Genomic DNA, 17,017 nt, shown 5'->3' with positions numbered 1-17,017 from the left:
AATGTTTTGAGGCCAAAGCAATTTGAAATTAATTTCTGATTGCAAATTGTTAGGGAGCAGTCATATAGTTTGATTGTGAAAACATATCAACATTCATTCATATTCATTCATTCAATCGCAAATATCTAAAATCACTTTAATTTCTTTGTTCTGTTCCGCTTCCTTCTAAATACCGCAGCAATTAAAATTTCCAAACATTGTAAAGCAAACAAATCTATTATCACCTGCTGAAAAAATCAACAAGGCGAACGCTCGATTCAGCGAATACCATTTCCTTATCTACAACATGTGTAGTTTAATTTAATGATCGGCGCCTGGTTCACCCATACCGCGCTCGTATAGGGGTTCCGTAGCCTTATAAGGTCTGCCATCCGACCCACTCTCATTAGACGCTTATTGAAATGAAATCGAACGGGGCTGATAACGATTTGCGATTGGAAATCGACCTGCGAGAGGTGTCGATACGATAGGCACGTTCGCATTTGTACCGCCCAAGCCTTGGCCGTCTAAATTGGGGCTAATGAATCAGCTGATTCTTCACGAATCGACCCTCGGTTCCATATAGGGCAATGGAGTTTCGGTTTCGAAAGGTAGTTTCTTTAGCCGCCGCCGCATCGCCGCTTTTCCCAATCGGCAAAACGCAAATCCAATTATCAATCGGATCAATTGGAAAGTCGGGGCAAGTCGGGGCAACCGCACTCCAATAAACGGGGCGTGGCAATGCAATTAAGGATGGCAGAAGGGCGGATCGATTTGGGTTCCGTTAAGGAAAGCAGTCGAATGCACCGAGCGAAATTCTATAATCTATAGGAGAGATTTTTGTAGGTGGAAAAAAACTCCAATAACTGTAAGCAATATTATAAAAAAGTACATCTGGGTGCATTTCCTGGTTTATAGAAAATCGTTTACTTTATATAGGTTCTTTGGTTCCCCCAGAGACCACTTCTTATAGCTAGCATTTCCCATCTTTGGATGCTCCATTGCCTCTCGTTGTTGGGCCTAGGAAACAAGTTTATCCCTCCCTCTCTCTCTGCGGGTGTCTACCCGTCTCTTTCGGCGTTTCTGGTTGCGCATGAATCACTTTTTGTTTTGGTCCGACTCTGCTTTGCTCGGTGCTTTGTCTTTTCGAAAGGTAACTAAACTATGTACACACAGTGCGGTACAGTTAAAGGGCATTGGGGATTCGGCGGGACTCGGGGACCCGGGGCTTCCAGGGGGCGGGGATCGGAGAAATTGAGTTTATGACGTTTGCACTTAACCTCCAGTGGAAAACATGGCACAGTTATCATTCGTTAGCTTTCGGCCCAGCAGCGGAAGTTTGTCGGTCGAGCGTGAATCGATTCACGCAGCTCGCCCGGCATTCGTCACTAATTCATTCAATTCATTCATTGGGTCGGCGGCAGTCAGTCAGTTGATGGAATTCGATGTTTTTGTATTGTTACTATTTCGAATTTATTTACTGCTTGATTGCATTGCCAGCGGATATTGGCAATGCAACTGGGAGAATCGAAAAGGCCCACCCCGAAACCACAAAGTCCCCTGGTGACTGTTTAGGTCAGGGAGAAATAGCCTTTCCAATCCTTGATTCAATTTCCAATATTCCTATGACTTCGTCAATTTAAACTACAGATGTACGTGTATGAATTCTAATTGATTCGACAACTTGTATTGCATAATTTTTGCTTATAGAAAGACATCTCAGAAACTTTATTGCGATGTATTGTCCCATTTTAATGATTAACAAGCTAAAAGATTATTAATCAGTTAACTGAAACCAAAACATCTTCAAAACTATTACCTAAAGTTATCTGCCCTATATTTACCTTAATTTGCTTTACTTTTTAATGGCTTGGCAAAAGTGTTTTCATAAAATTTAATAATTAAAAGCGAAAGAGAACTGAAAATGTGGAGCTGTCACTGGTTCACGGTCAACTCGTGCGCCTAATGACAGCCAACGATTTCAGGCGCATAATTATGCCAGCAAGAGCAAAAAAAAAACACCAGTAACCACTGCAAACAATTGTTTCATTTACATTGTGCATAGTCATGGAATCTGGTCAATGAATCGCACCGAAATGCTCCTTATGGCAAAAACTATAAAAGGAGAAAAAAAATACGAAATTGCCCAGAGCACGCCAACACACACTCCACGAAAACCAAGAAGTCTGCACACGCGATGGCAAATCTCGTATGGAATATACTATGGATAAATGCCACGCCCACGCCCGAACAAGGCTTATAATGGCCACATTTATTGACCACGAAGTAGCGGCAAGACAGACGTACAAATGCGGCCAAAACCAGCTCAATTCATGTGGGCAGGTGTCGTGTCTTTGTTCGCTCAGTGTGGCTAAAAGCGTGGGTGGCTGGTGAGCGCCAAAAGTTAACCATTATTAACAGTTTATTAAAAACAACTCAAGTGGCCTAGGTAAATAAAAAGCAAAGAGATCTGGCTAAGCCGACGCACGTGCTGCCGCAAAGTGGGCCAACAAAAATGGAAAGCATTAGATGCTAAAAAAAAGTAGTTAAACATTTAGGTATTTGATGTTATTACAGCTCAAGAAATTAAGTCTGAAGCCGATAAAACTGTTGAGGTTGTTAGACCCAAAAGTCTGATATAATTTAAAAGTTCGTGCATCCATTGTCAACTATTTCTGCAGCAACTCTTTGTAAGCTACACCACTTTTCCTTAACCCTCCCCGCCAGCTTGCAACATTGTACAACGCGTCGTATGAGTAATGCGAGGCATTTAGAAAGCGAAACTTCGCCACTGCAAAGAGCAGCATTCCTGAGAAAATTGCAAATGCTAAGTGAGAGCCGCAGCATCTAACAAGATTCTTTACGCATACACGTAAAAGGAAAGTGAAAGAGACGGGTAGATATGCTAGAAGGAGTCGACGCTATTTATCGATTTCGGTTTCATGCTAAACTTGTTGCTCTCAGCGTTAGCAAATCAATTACGCAACTTTGCTCTCAAGCGATTATATATTTAAATGAAAACATTTCATGGCAGTCAATTTGATAAGTGGAAAAACGCTCATCAATCCGTCAGTCAGCTGCTCCATCAAGCTGTCAAGACACAGAACTTTCCTCAATATTTCATCTAGCTGAAAGTTCACTGACTTTGGCTGTTCGACGAGCACAAAAAAAAAGATTTTCTGACCCAAAAAAAAGAAACTCGGAAAATGTGCGTTGATGCGCAGTGGATGTGACGCGGACTGTCAACGGAATACATATATCTACTATATAATAACAATAACCACGCGAAACATAATGGTACACACAAAAATAAATGTGAGTGAGACTGTGATCGAGTTTTTGCTCTGGTTCTATGGTTTTCAACCAGCTTATTATCACTTTCAAAGCAAATTAACATGTACAGGACTCCCCTCAACTCAATTGCATTCATAGAGCACACCAGATCTTTTTGGTTTAACATATGTTATGATTTGATATTGAGCTGTATATTTTTCGCTGTGTAGTGATTGCCGTAATGATGATGTGGATTATGAGACTGCTGATTAGATGGGCAGTCCCGCCGAATGAAATGAAACTTTATCGGATTAAATTTATGACAATTTTATGGACAGTGGTCGAGTGGCTGAGCACTATGCTGTGGGTTGAATCAGTTACAGTAGGGCAATCAAAATTCCTTTCGGAACGCATGCTGACTGCCGATCGTTTGGGCAACTTCCTTGAAGTTTATGGCGTGTTGCATGCCTCAAACTTCCCGAGGCATGAACATAAAGTGTGTGTGGAGCCACTGGGGGAATTGTACTGTGTGTACTATTCAATGTGTGCCCCACATTATGTGTGGCTCGGCCAGATCTCTGCCAGACCTCGCTGTGTTTTTCATTTCTCCTCTAGAGCTGCTTGACAGTCCATCCGACTAACTGACTGACTGACTGACTGGCTGAATGCCTGTCGTGTGCTCACTCAATTAGCGCTCAGAGGACCGAAACTGCAACAGAAACTGACTGAAAAGTATAGCAAACGCAGCTACGCTTGCAGCGGCCCGAGGATTGTGCAAATATTTGCGCGTTAAAACAAACTGCAAATGAAATTGTCTAACAACAGGCCTCGAATAAGTATGCTCGAAACGCCTAACAATTGCCGGGCGGCTTCTGCTGCGGGTGAGTCTGTTGCAATGAAAATGCCAGCGGACAAAGAAATCGAATCAAAAAAAATGCTAAATTATAAATAAAATCGATTGTATAAATAGTTGCAATTGCACTTTAAAACGGATGGCTTTGCTCGGTTGGTTTAGCTTTCGATTTGGATTGTATTTCGTCAGCTCATCTTTGAGGTATTTCGATTGCTCATGCGCCCCGTTGTACACTCTTATTAAAACTTATCTACATTTAATGGTTCTCTGTGTTTTGAGTACACCGTGTAAATAATCACCTAATCGTTGGGCAAATTAGCGACTTAATAGCCAGCGTTAAGTGGCACATTCAATTCTGTTGTCATCGCATAACTCCCAGCTATGTTTTATATGTATGAATTACGAATATTACTCATACGCCGGGTGTGCGGCTGTGATTTAAAGACAATTTCAAGGAAAACGTGATTAGATAAGCAATGTAAGTCGCAATTCTAAAATTGTAAAATCATTCCTTAGCCTTGCAAAAAGTAGCGTACATTAGTATGGACAAGGAAAAACTAATTTGAACCTGCGCCTAGCAGATACGTTCCGATTCTTCAGAGAAGTGTGGAAAGTAAGACATCTGCTAACTGTTTGGCTTATGCTCCAATATGCATCACACCCAAGTGCCAATTGCCAAGCAAATTAATACCGATGTGGCAGTTGGGGGCGGCAGCGGACAAACAAACACGTTTGGCAAACAAATAAACACGCAGCTGGCTAAAATACGAGATACACCATATTGGCTGGGCGAAATCGAAATCCCGACCACTTGACACTTTGTTTGTTTTCATTACCAATAAATGTTTGCCCATTGTTGTGGAACTGCGATCAGCGCCCCTGTAGTCGGCACACATGGCGATATCACCTCGCTTTTTCAATGAAAACGCGATTCCGTCTCCGGCGACGACGAGTCCAATTTTGGGCACTCACTTTCCTGACCGGACATTTTCGCATCCGCTGGCCATATGCGCTGGGAAATTCGTTTTTTTTGTTTGGTTTTGTTTTTGTTCAGCCTGTTGGCAGGCCGACATTTAGCCAAGGATGTTTTGCATTGCAATGGCAATTCATCAACACCAACAGATTTGTCATGCGGCAGACGCATAATTAAATACTTTCACCTGTGCGCCAGCAACTTTGCACATGCATTCGTTGAAACACCTGCAACCGCGGCAGCAGATTAAGATGCAGATACTTTTTCAACATTTTCATGGCCAACGTGAAGACCGAGTAGGCTGCGGAGCCAATGCACTAAAAATAGGCGCATTGCCTTTGCGAGAGACACATTTTCCTAATAGCCGCCGCACTTTTCACGCACGCCCAAAGAGACATAAGATGGCAAAAAGCGAAAAAAGTCAGGGACAGGTGACATCGAGGTGGCCAGGAGTAAAATTCGCCGTGCGTGCAAATCGTAATTTCCCACCTCGGGCCTTGGCACTCGTGGCGTCGCCTTTCTGTGTCCACTTTCTGCGTGAGTGGTCCTAAAATATCACCAAGAAAAGAGCCCCAAGTGCTTGTGATCCCGTCACAACTGATTTTACACTGCTGCTGAACTCAGCTAAGTCGGAAAGCTATGCTTTGTGGATATCTTTTGCGTTGATCTGCCTTGGGATTGATTAATTCGTATATATTATATGTAGATTCAAAGTATGTTGAAAATATTATGATAAAAGATTGAAATAAGTGCGTGTATGCAGTCCTTGGACTTTTTAACTAAAACGCATCGCCATCGCGAGATGTTGGAACTTGATTAAGGTCAGAAGCGCTTTGAAGAAGCTGCAGTGCATCATCCTTGAGTGGCGTTTGTTTAGACGGAGTGTTTACACTAAAGTCGGAGACCCATCGCGCCACCATCTGTGTGTGTGCGTGTGCTTCGGGTGGGCCCGTATCTTTCGGATTGCAGAACTGCACCGCTGGCAGATACATTTTCTTATTTTCCTGTTATTTTTAAACAAAGTACACGACCCAAACCCTCTGCATTGGCAGTGCAACCATCTGGATATGTGACCATCTTCTTGTGCTTGTTTATTTTTTGTGTGGCGCATTTGTTTGTTGGCTCCGCCGCGCCTTTGTGCATCTATGGGATACTCAATGGTGAGCGGTGAAAAGAAAATGGAATATTGTGTTTGACACGGCCCAACATTTGACACAAAAGCGCCGAGATGCGGCAATGAACTCTGCTCAATGAAAGTGCAATTAAGTGCAGGCAATCGCTAATTGCATTTATCACTCACATGTTAATTATGCTGCGGTGGGGTGAAACTGGGCGTCAGTGCTCTTGTAGTGAATTTGCAAGGGGAGGACTGGAGCCTCGATCTCTCCGGAGGTCAATGATATAACCGATGATTAACTGCCGGCATTGTGGCTGGCAGTCCATCTTTTGTATCCATGGCATCGCAGTGCGGCTTGAGGTCAGGTCATCTATCTATCTTGGCAGCTCTGAACGATGCCGTATCTCAGATTGGTCATCTTCAGATACGCAGATACTTTATCTTGATGTCTATATTGGTCTTTGTTTTGTTGAGCTTTCGCTTGTTTTTATACCACGCTATAGACTACAGAGCTTGCCGCTGGCTTATTTCTAACGGGGTTAAGCTACCTTATATATCTAGAAAAGAAGAGTATAACTCACAGTAGCTGTAGAATGCAAATATATGGATTAGCGCTGCACATCTCTGGCTTAGTGATACTATGTAAGCTGCATGCTTGCAGTGGATAAACATTAGGCTGTAAAATATATGTTATTTTATTGCTTTTTGTGGGGTTTTCTTAAATATGTGATAATTTCAAGAATTGTTTGTTAAACACATTTTGACTTTTTTGATCGAAATGGGCAAATCCATTTCACGAAAAAAGAAAGAACAAACATCATCAAATTTTCCTATATGTACAACATTTGTAAATCAATTTCGGGTGCGGTCGAGCATGATGAATAGAATTTTTGTGGCCACCAGCTCAAATTCATTTATTGGCCATGCCGAAGCTCCGAGTAATAGGCCAACTGTATGAGCCACAAAAACGGCATCGTGGGGAAAAGTCGCCGGCGCAACTAGTGAAAGCGCCAAAATCCAGTAACAACAACAACTTGGCTCGGCATTTTCCTTAAGGCTCGAGACTTGGGGCCAACCAGCCTGCAATCATATTTCACCTTAGCCTGGCCAACAGTTTGCTGCACTTGTCGTTGTAGTTGTAGTGGTCGTTGTTGTTGCTGCTGCGGTGTCTATAAAAATAACTGAATAACCGAACACTTGCCGTTGCACACTTGGCCAAGTTTGGCAACTTTTGACGGCTGCTGCGGCAACCAACCAACCAACCAACCAACCAACCAACCAACCAACCAGCCAGCCAACCAAACCAGCTAACAACAAAACGAAAACGAGCTGCGATGTGGCCGTTGTTATTGTTTGCATACTAGCATTTCTGGCCAGTTTTTCCTTTTTTCTTATTACGTTTCGGTCTATCCCCATTGGCAACATTTAATTTCATTCATTGCGGGCAGCGGCAAAACGGCAGCCGCCAAAAATTTCAAAAACCGCCAGAAAGGAGGCATAAACGTTCTGCTGATTTATTATGTCCCCCATACATTTTCTATTAACTACAGTTTAAGGTATATACTATTTCAGGGTATTAATGTTTTTAAGTTTGAGCAGTAGTATCAAATCTTGTTTAGCTATAAATAAAATATGCATAATTCTGAAATGATAACATGTTCTCTATAAGTTTTCAAAATTTGTTTTTATAAATATTTCATAAACGTTTTTAATAATTACCTTTGAAAGGGCATTGCTATTTCACTAATTCGACTGCAATTTATCCAATTTTGCGTCTGTGCGGTTGGCCACGTGATTTTCCGTTTGGGTTTTCTATTTTTTGGCCATTTCCTTTTCGAGTTGTCTGTGGCCTGTTTTGGCTGGGGATACTCACCATTTTCCGCTGGGGGCCGTAGTAGTACACCCCAAAGTGTTTTATTCATCGTCAGTCGTCGTCTAGCGTCATCGTCATCGTCTTCGTCTCCACTGAGTTTAATGCCATTTTCGTGCCTGGGCTGTTGCTTTGAATAAATGCCCAGTCGTACGTAGTTTTGGCCAACTCGTTGCAGTTTTAACTGCTCGCGAGGGTCTGGAGTCCGGTGCGAAATTGGCGACGAATGGGGATTCGGATTGGGTGGAATAGGGGCTTGGAGCTGGGGGCTGGAGCATTCCGACAGCGAAAAGGATGTGGTAATTGCCATGTGGTAGCCAACGTTACCTAAGCAGGTGTTTGCGTCTGCGATTTTGTTTGTTTACCTTGTCTGCAATTGCAATTGAACATGCAATAAATAGTTCTTGCAATCTGTCGCATTCAATCTCTTTTCGGTGCGGAACTTGCCCATATTTCGCATTTAATAAGCGGGTAAATTCAGCTGAAATTCCGCTGGAAATATTTCCTTAAATGAAATTTTGATTGCTCTGCAAAGCAAAACAAAAATGTTATATGCGTCTTATGTGATTTGTCAGGTGTATTATGGGATGTTCAAGATACTTACCCACAAGACCTAATATCTCTGAAGTGTATTAAGCACTGCGGTTCGCTTTGCCAAACCCATTTGTTTATTATTTTGCATAGTTCTTTGTCTTGGTGGCCCACGCGACTCACAGACACAATCTGAAATCCATCATAAGCCCAAAGACATTTATAAATTGGTTTTCAGTTGTTGTTGGCTCTGGATGCTTACTGAAAAATTCGCACAGCCCACATGATTATAATGAAGGCCCCGATATCTTTAATTGGCCTCAACATTGAAATGTCAATCCAGTTGGTGGGATAATTAGAGACAATAAATTTAACCCTAAGTTATACGAAATGCATTTGAACTCGACTCGATCTAAATATATCAAATTTCATTTGCTTTCAGTTAATGCTGCATATATGACAGGCCCACACGACATCGACAGCGACTGAGACAAGTAAGTTGAGTGTGCAATTAAACCCCGCAAAAAACTAGAATATTTATGTAAATTTTTGCACATTTTGTTGTTTATTAAATTGGTTTCTCCACGAGGAGAACTTCGTCCGGGCGTGACCCCAATCCCAGTTGTAACGGAGCAACTGGAGCGAAGTGAGAGGGCGGATTGAGGAGTGGGATTTTCCACGCCCAGTTTAGTTTCATTTTTTTTCCTGTGCAGGCGTCATATATTTTTATTAAATTCAATATGTGTTGCAGTATGCAGGAAGTAAGTCCTACGAACAAAAATGGGGCATTTCTACAAAATATATACACAATCTGGACGTAACTTTCGTATCTAGAGCTGACTAACATCCACAGTTCTTCAAAAGAGAATATGTTCTCTTGAAATAAAGAATTGTTATAAAAAGCCACCCGATGTAGAAGATAGCATCTCCACTGCGAATGATGTCAACGGGGTGTTTCAAAGGGATTATCCACAAAAGGATGCTGCTGTGCCGCAAGGATATTGAATCGCAGAACAACCACCTACTTTCCCCTTCTTTTTCCCCTCCAGCGATGATGTCATTTGAAGTCATAAAATTGATTTTGCATTAAAATTCGTTTAACAAGAGATTTTGCATGCGTAGCGGCAAAAAACGAACCGAAATCGTGCGGTAAACACTCAGAATCAATTAATTCGGTATTTTTATATGTGTAAACATAAGTATACATTTATTTATATGTTTGTGCGAAAAAAGTTGAAGGCGCCTGGCAGATTTTCCCCCTGCATCTCCTTCAATCTCGATGATGGGAAAATGTTTGGCTCGTGGCTGCGAGTTGGCCAACCGCATCGTTTGCTGACCCAATTTTGTTTGGCTAAGAATAGCGAAAAATGTTTAAGCGAATGCTGCTGTCTATTCGAATATCTATTTGCCTCAGATTACACTTGATGCTGCAGCACCATGCGTTAAACTCTTTGCCAAAAGATAGACAAACTTAGCTGTCTCTACAGCACACAAAGCTCCTAATGTTTAATTTAACTAGAAAATTGCGAAAGTGAAATATGGTCAGGGTGTCTCGATATATTCGATACTTAATTGCTATATCGCGAGTTAAGCTGCACTGTCAGCGCTTTGACCATAGCCCACTAATTAAACGTAATTTATTTAGCCACGTCCGTTAGTGCCAAATAAAATACGGTAACACATTTGTAACAATGCCCCAAGTTTAGGCTTTGGCTGCCAACCAAAATGCTGCCGACAAGATTTATTCAATCAAATCTGTTTTCATTGTTTTTGCACTTGTCACATCTAGTTGCAACTAGAAGCCAGTCGAAGGGAAATGAAAAGCGCCACAGACAACATACGCGTACGTACCTTTTAATAGTCACACTTGGTCGAATGGTTTCTTTATTTAATTTTATATTTTTCCCGCCAGTTGTGAGTGCCCCTAGTCCCAAAGTAAAAATTTGATGGCGCTTCCGCATTGTGGTTCGCGTTGCTCAAATGTCTGCTTGGTGTTCATAAATCAATTTGCTGCAATTTCAACAATTTTCGTCGAACAATTTTCGTTCGTCTGCGAGGCTGTCGATCAATTGGCATAGGAGCCAAAATTAGAAAACAACGAACTCAAATCAATCAAGCGACTGTCTATTTGCTTTTTTTTTATGCCTCAGCTGTTTCCATTTGCCAAAAGTTCTGAAGCATATAGGTGTTAAGCAGCTGGATTGGAAATTAAGGCGTTTATTATTCAAAATATAAATGCAGCCCGTATGGGCTCGAAATTTTCCATTGGGTTTCTCTAAGAAAAAAGTACTACAAAAACTTCTGAAAACTCTTCACGTTTCAGTGACATATTTCTATTTACAATTGTCACATACAGGCGAGCGAATAAAATAACAAAGATATATTCATATTACGTGACTTTCATGCCCAAGTCGGAAAGCATTTCCTCCGTGGGTTTGATGTTATTAGAAAGTGCTCAAGAATGAGCTTTCTTATCGAAGAGTAATAATAAACAAAACTTGCATGTAGATACAATATCTATAAATCTATAATTAGAGCTGCCTTTATGGTTTATGTGTATATCAACAGTTTGTGACGAACTTCTCACGTTGTGGGGGTGGTTGCAGTGTTCCTGGCTTTTGTGTACCTGGCCGGACTCATTGTATCTTTGTCATCGGTCTTTGTAGAGAGTTATTACAAAAATGCCTTAAAAATGAGCCCAGGCAGTGGCGTAGCTTCATTACCGATCAAGTGGCTCTGCATCTCGCAACGAAGCGTTCCGAATAAAAAATTAAGTAAATAAACACAAAACATTGTGATATAACCGATAAATATTGTGATAATTTGGACAAACGTGTCAATTGCCTTGCATCAGGTGAGCGTATAATATGGACTAAAGCAAAATGGGAAAGAATAACACAACTTTGAACAAAATTAATTATTTTGTTTGTGAATGGGACTACAAGATGTTGCTGCTTCGAATATTTAATATAAATTTCCTGGCCATTGGCCAAGTTTGCACAAGGAAACGAAAGAGAAATTTCAGCATTTCAAACTGAAATGGTTCATTTGTTCTCGGGAACCTTGATCTTGTCCGGCAGCCATGTGCAACACTTTATAAGCTATGAATTCCTTCGCTTACTCAAAGTTCGCAATTTTCGTTTTATTTTCGATTTTATGAGTAATTAAGCTGTATAAATGGTGGGATATTTTCGGGCCACCCCCGAATAGTATCAAAGATGAGTCATTCAGCTCACCCCCAAATGGCCAAAAAGGAAAACCTGATGCAGTCCACCCTCGCCGGTTGTTTTGATACCCTACCCATTCCCCAACTTTCGGCTGATTTCAATTTCCCTCCCTGCCCCAACAAACTTCGCGTTGTGGCGACTTTTGACAGATAAAGCAACCAACACAAAAATCGATAAGCGCTCAACTTTTCATTTTCCTTCGACTTTAATTTTCGTGGTTCATCTCATACGACCACCACCCAACACCACCCCCTTTCTTTTGGCGCAATGACATAATGTGGTGTGTGCCCAATGTGACCCACAAGGCTTTTGATTAACCCAGACAAACAAAGAGCGGAAAATACCAATGGCTACACGGATCGAAAGATATACTCAGATTTTGATGAGATGAAAAGCTAGCTTTTGAGCTAACAAATACCGAATATTAACAAGTATAATATTTTAGTAGGTACTTAGTTTTTCCCTCAGTGTAAAGAGTGGCAGAGGAAGACAGTCGAGCTGTCGCCAATTGCGTGACCCACCCACATGGCTACCCACCGCCTCTTTCCTGTCCGAAATGTGGGCGTGGTCGGGGGCATTGAGCCAGCTTATTTTTATGAGTTTGTTGGCGCCAATCGCATTTGTGTCCCGAACTTTAATAGACGATGAGACAACGAAAATTGGAACCGACTTTTGGCATTGTATGGCATGGGATTTCTTGCCATGTGTGGGTTGTTGTAGAATAATTTGTCAAGGATAAAATCTATGCAAAAAAGGAACCTTTTCGGTTGTATTACCGTTTCCTTAACATCACAAAGAGGGGTTTCTTTTTATTTTCTATTAAAGAGCTCATCACCATAAAAAATGCGTTCCATTTATTCCATTGTTCAATTTGACAAGAGATTTAATAAGGGGTTTGTGGTACTATTAGATCATCTTTTTATATCTGAGGATTATCCTAAGAAACTTCCACCTTTATCCAAACAGTAGATCCCAGTAACCCCCTCGTTTCATCTCGAACCACAAAATTCCTTGCCACTGATTTTAGTGTGTTACAAACTTCCGAACAAACTACATTTTCATTGTCTTTACCAACCAAAATATTTGAATATCCCGATTCGCTAGCGACGCAAAACCAAAGGCGTTGAAAAATTCATTGTTAATTTTTAGCAATACCAAAACCAGAGATCAAGATCGCAGTAAGGGAGGCGCAGCGTCGCCATCCAGTCGCGTAATTCAGAATGAATCCCACGAATCTGGGGAGGCAGAATGGAGCACTGGTGCTGGAGGTGTTGAAGGTGCTGGGTCGCCCGGCGACCAGTTACGAGGTGGCCGAAAGAGTGGCCGACGTCTACAGGCTGCCGCTGCACCGCATCCGCCCAGTGGTCATCGACGTCCTTGAGGGAGGATCGCAACATGGGTTCTTTAGCAGCCTTAATGGCCGCTATTCGGTGGTGCAGCCGGTGGTGGAGCAACTGGGCCGGGATATAGATCAGTATGCAGCTGATATTATGGCGGGGTACAGTGCAGAGGGCTCACTGCCCCAGATGTCGACCCTGATGCTCAAGCTACAGCAACTGGACGGATCTCCGCCCATGGTGATGGGGTCGAGGTATCCCCGAGCGACCTCGGGGGAGCAACGCGAACACATGCCCTCCGGCGATGTGTCCCTGGACGCCCGTCTCCTCATGCTGCCCTTTCCTCGAGTACTGTGAAAATTCTCCATCTCTCAAATTGTACCAGACACTGAACAGATTTGTGGTTTGTGCAAAAGAAAACATCTGGTGTTCAATAAAGTCGAGGCAACGGCCTCGAATTTGGACCAAGATTGAGTTTGCAAGGATTTCATATATTGACGGGCTTTAAAAAATTGATTTTCAAGGGATTTACATCTATTCCGTGTTGTAATTTCCTAATATCCCATTGATATCCTTAATAGCTTGGTTAGCCTCGATAAAAATCGCTATTCCTAATGATGTACCCGAAAATGGGTCAGTGACTTGTTCTCGTTCGTTCTCCGGTTTTCCCAGGGGCTATTGTCCTGTATGCGGGTGAGTGAATGGGGGACATTCACATTCAGAAACGCTCTCACAAAGAACAAACAGCTGCGGTCTTGTGGCTTACTTTTTTCCCATTTACCTCAGGATTCCCACCTTGCGGCTCCCACTTGCCAGTTCCCAGTTCCCAGTTATCCGTGCTCGGTTCTCGGTTCTCAGTTCCCTACTGTCCATTGTCAGGTTGTTGCCTGTCTAGGCGAATCCAAACAGAAGTTCAAACTCGAGTGGCAGCTTTTACCGGCTCATTTGCCTTTGGCTTTTGTCTGGCTCACTTGTCAGCACTCAAAGGCTATTCCAATTATAGCCCACAGTCGGATGAAATGGGCTCGCACAAAATGCTCTACTTGAGTTCAAAAGGGTTTACTTGGCTATTGGGATTTTTCATGATGTGTGTGGATTCAAGCCAATCGGTTTCAAGGGTATTCAAAAGTTCAGTTTTTTCTGGGCAGATTTCCTTTCTGCATTTCCCTGCTTTGTTCAACGGTTTGTATTAATTTCGCCGGACCACGGCATGAGTAATTCTTACTGATTTTCTGATTCAGTTAATTGATGTATAATGCTGCGCCGAGATTTCAGTTGTCATTTGAATCCAACAGCAAAACAAAAGGCGGAGCAAACAAGCAAGATGATGACAAGTTCAGTTTAAAAGCTCTTTGTTAGTTCCCTGGATGGAAAAATAAGAATGAAAGAACGAAAGGAGATGTGTTTCTTTCCGCTTTCCGCTTTCCGGGAATATTTAAAAAGTAAAACTTGTATTTTGTTTACATTTACATACGAGGCAGTCCTTTATGAGTAAACATATAATGGTTCGTTGACTTCCAAGGAGGTCGCAGTTTACTCTTAAAACAATATCATCCATTTCAAGCTTAATTTCATACCTTTAAATTTAAAAATATTTTAATTGGCACGTAGATTATTATCAAAAATATGTAGGGTATGAAAACAGCGACCAAACGACCAAATATGAATCTTATTAAATGCGCTTCATTAATTAAAATTAATTTGACAGCGCAAATAAGCAGAGTTAAGTGCTTCGTATAGACGCGGATAAAAGTGAATGAAAAATCTGTCAAAAATTAATTAAATGTCCCAACGAAAACGAGCAAATCGTCACATTATGTTGTATATACCCAAATGCCATGTGCAAGTTTAGTTTTCTAGTAGCCGTACTCGTTATATCGAAACACTCCACTAACTCTATGTCTACCAAACCTCTCTCCTTCCGCAGAATGAGCCGCCAGCACCAGCGGCACCACCAGCAGCACCACCACCTGCCGCCGCACCAGCAACCGCAGCAGCAAATGCCGCAACAGCAGCAGCAGCTGACGGCGCAGCAGCAGCAACAACAGCAGCTGCTGATGGCGGAGCACGCGGCTGCCGCGGAGGCGGCGGAGCTCTTCGACCTGCTGTGCGTGGCCACTACGATGCGCCAGATCCTGGCGCTCCATCGGGCCATGTGCGAGGCCGTGGGATTAAGGCCCTCGCCCCTGAACGACTTCTACCCGCGGCTCAAGGCCAAGGTGCGTTCGTGGAAGGCGCAGGCCCTGTGGAAGAAGTTCGACGCCAGGGCTGCCCATAGAGTGTACGGCAAGGGTGCAGCCTGTACTGGCACACGCGTCCTGGTCATCGGAGCAGGGCCCTGTGGACTGCGCACCGCCATCGAGGCCCAACTGCTGGGCGCCAAGGTGGTGGTGCTGGAGAAACGAGATCGCATCACCCGCAACAATGTGCTCCATCTGTGGCCATTTGTCATCACGGATCTGCGCAACTTGGGCGCCAAGAAATTCTACGGCAAGTTCTGCGCCGGCTCCATCGATCACATCTCAATTCGGCAGCTGCAGTGCATGCTGCTCAAGGTGGCGCTGCTCTTGGGCGTAGAGATCCACGAGGGCGTCAGTTTCGAGCACGCTGTGGAGCCCTCTGGCGATGGCGGCGGATGGCGGGCAGCAGTTACTCCATCCGATCATGCCGTATCTCACTACGAATTCGATGTGCTGATCGGGGCGGATGGCAAGCGGAATATGCTGGACTTTAGGCGGAAGGAGTTCCGCGGCAAGTTGGCCATCGCCATCACAGCCAACTTCATCAACAAGAAGACGGAGGCGGAGGCCAAGGTGGAGGAGATCAGTGGGGTGGCGTTCATTTTCAACCAGGCCTTTTTCAAGGAGCTGTATGGGAAGACGGGCATCGACCTGGAAAACATCGTCTACTACAAGGACGAGACGCACTACTTCGTGATGACGGCCAAAAAGCACAGTCTTATTGACAAGGGCGTTATCATCGAGGATATGGCCGATCCCGGCGAGCTTCTCGCCGCAGCCAATGTAGATACACAAAAGCTGCACGACTATGCACGCGAGGCTGCGGAGTTCTCCACCCAATACCAAATGCCAAACCTGGAGTTCGCTGTTAATCACTATGGCAAACCGGATGTGGCCATGTTCGACTTCACTTCGATGTTTGCCGCCGAGATGTCCTGCCGCGTCATCGTGCGCAAAGGAGCCCGCCTGATGCAGTGCCTCGTCGGTGACAGTCTGCTGGAGCCGTTTTGGCCCACTGGATCGGGCTGTGCCCGTGGTTTCTTGTCCAGCATGGACGCTGCCTATGCCATCAAGTTGTGGTCCAACCCGCAGAACAGCACCCTTGGCGTTCTGGCGCAGCGCGAGAGCATCTACCGCCTGCTTAACCAGACCACGCCGGACACCCTGCAGCGGGATATCAGTGCCTACACCGTGGATCCGGCCACGCGCTATCCGAACCTGAACAGGGAGTCGGTCAACAGCTGGCAGGTCAAGCATCTGGTCGACACGGACGACCCGTCTATTCTGGAGCAGACCTTCATGGACACGCACGCGCTGCAGACGCCGCATTTGGACACGCCGGGCCGACGCAAGCGACGCAGTGGAGGTCAGTACATTTCGCATCATTTTATTTCGCTTTATTTAATAATAACTTTGGTTGTTGATATAGACTTGCTGCCCCAGGGTGCCACTTTGCTGAGATGGATAAGCGCCCAGCTGCATTCTTATCAGTTTATTCCCGAACTCAAGGAGGCTTCGGATGTGTTCCGGAATGGACGCGTTCTATGTGCGCTTATTAATCGGTAAGTAGTCGTTTAATACAATGTGCATTGGTACAACCATTAAAATTTTTCCTTT

At 43.6% G+C, this 17,017-nt stretch overlaps 2 protein-coding genes across 7 annotated transcripts in view; both read left to right on the top strand.

Moving 5' to 3' along the window:
- LOC6552049 (F-actin-monooxygenase Mical) overlaps positions 1–17,017 on the top strand; it is a 36,500-nt gene that overhangs the window by 1,534 nt on the left and 17,949 nt on the right. For all 6 annotated transcript variants that reach the window (XM_026975707.1, XM_026975705.1, XM_001980689.3 and 3 more), the window contains exons 2-4: positions 9,039–9,090; positions 15,088–16,766; positions 16,830–16,962. In XM_026975707.1, coding sequence (XP_026831508.1) covers positions 15,089–16,766; positions 16,830–16,962 — 1,811 coding nt within the window. In that variant the 5' untranslated portion in view covers positions 9,039–9,090; position 15,088. The remainder of the gene's footprint in view (positions 1–9,038; positions 9,091–15,087; positions 16,767–16,829; positions 16,963–17,017) is intronic.
- Positions 12,803–13,630, top strand: LOC6552048. Its single transcript, XM_001980688.3, has one exon. The coding sequence runs from the start codon at positions 13,044–13,046 to the stop codon at positions 13,515–13,517; it is 474 nt and encodes a 157-aa protein (XP_001980724.1). The 5' UTR covers positions 12,803–13,043; the 3' UTR covers positions 13,518–13,630.

Source organism: Drosophila erecta, unplaced genomic scaffold (genome assembly GCF_003286155.1).
Source record: "Drosophila erecta strain 14021-0224.00,06,07 unplaced genomic scaffold, DereRS2 tig00000000-arrow-pilon, whole genome shotgun sequence".
NCBI lineage: Eukaryota > Metazoa > Arthropoda > Insecta > Diptera > Drosophilidae > Drosophila > Drosophila erecta.
Note: the sequence above shows the minus strand (reverse complement) of the source record. Positions and strands in the feature narration are given on the sequence as shown.

Excerpts from the sequence above, each read along its gene's own strand:
- LOC6552048 (XM_001980688.3), top strand. The coding sequence starts at position 13,044 with ATGAATCCCACGAATCTGGGGAGGCAGAATGGAGCACTGGTGCTGGAG.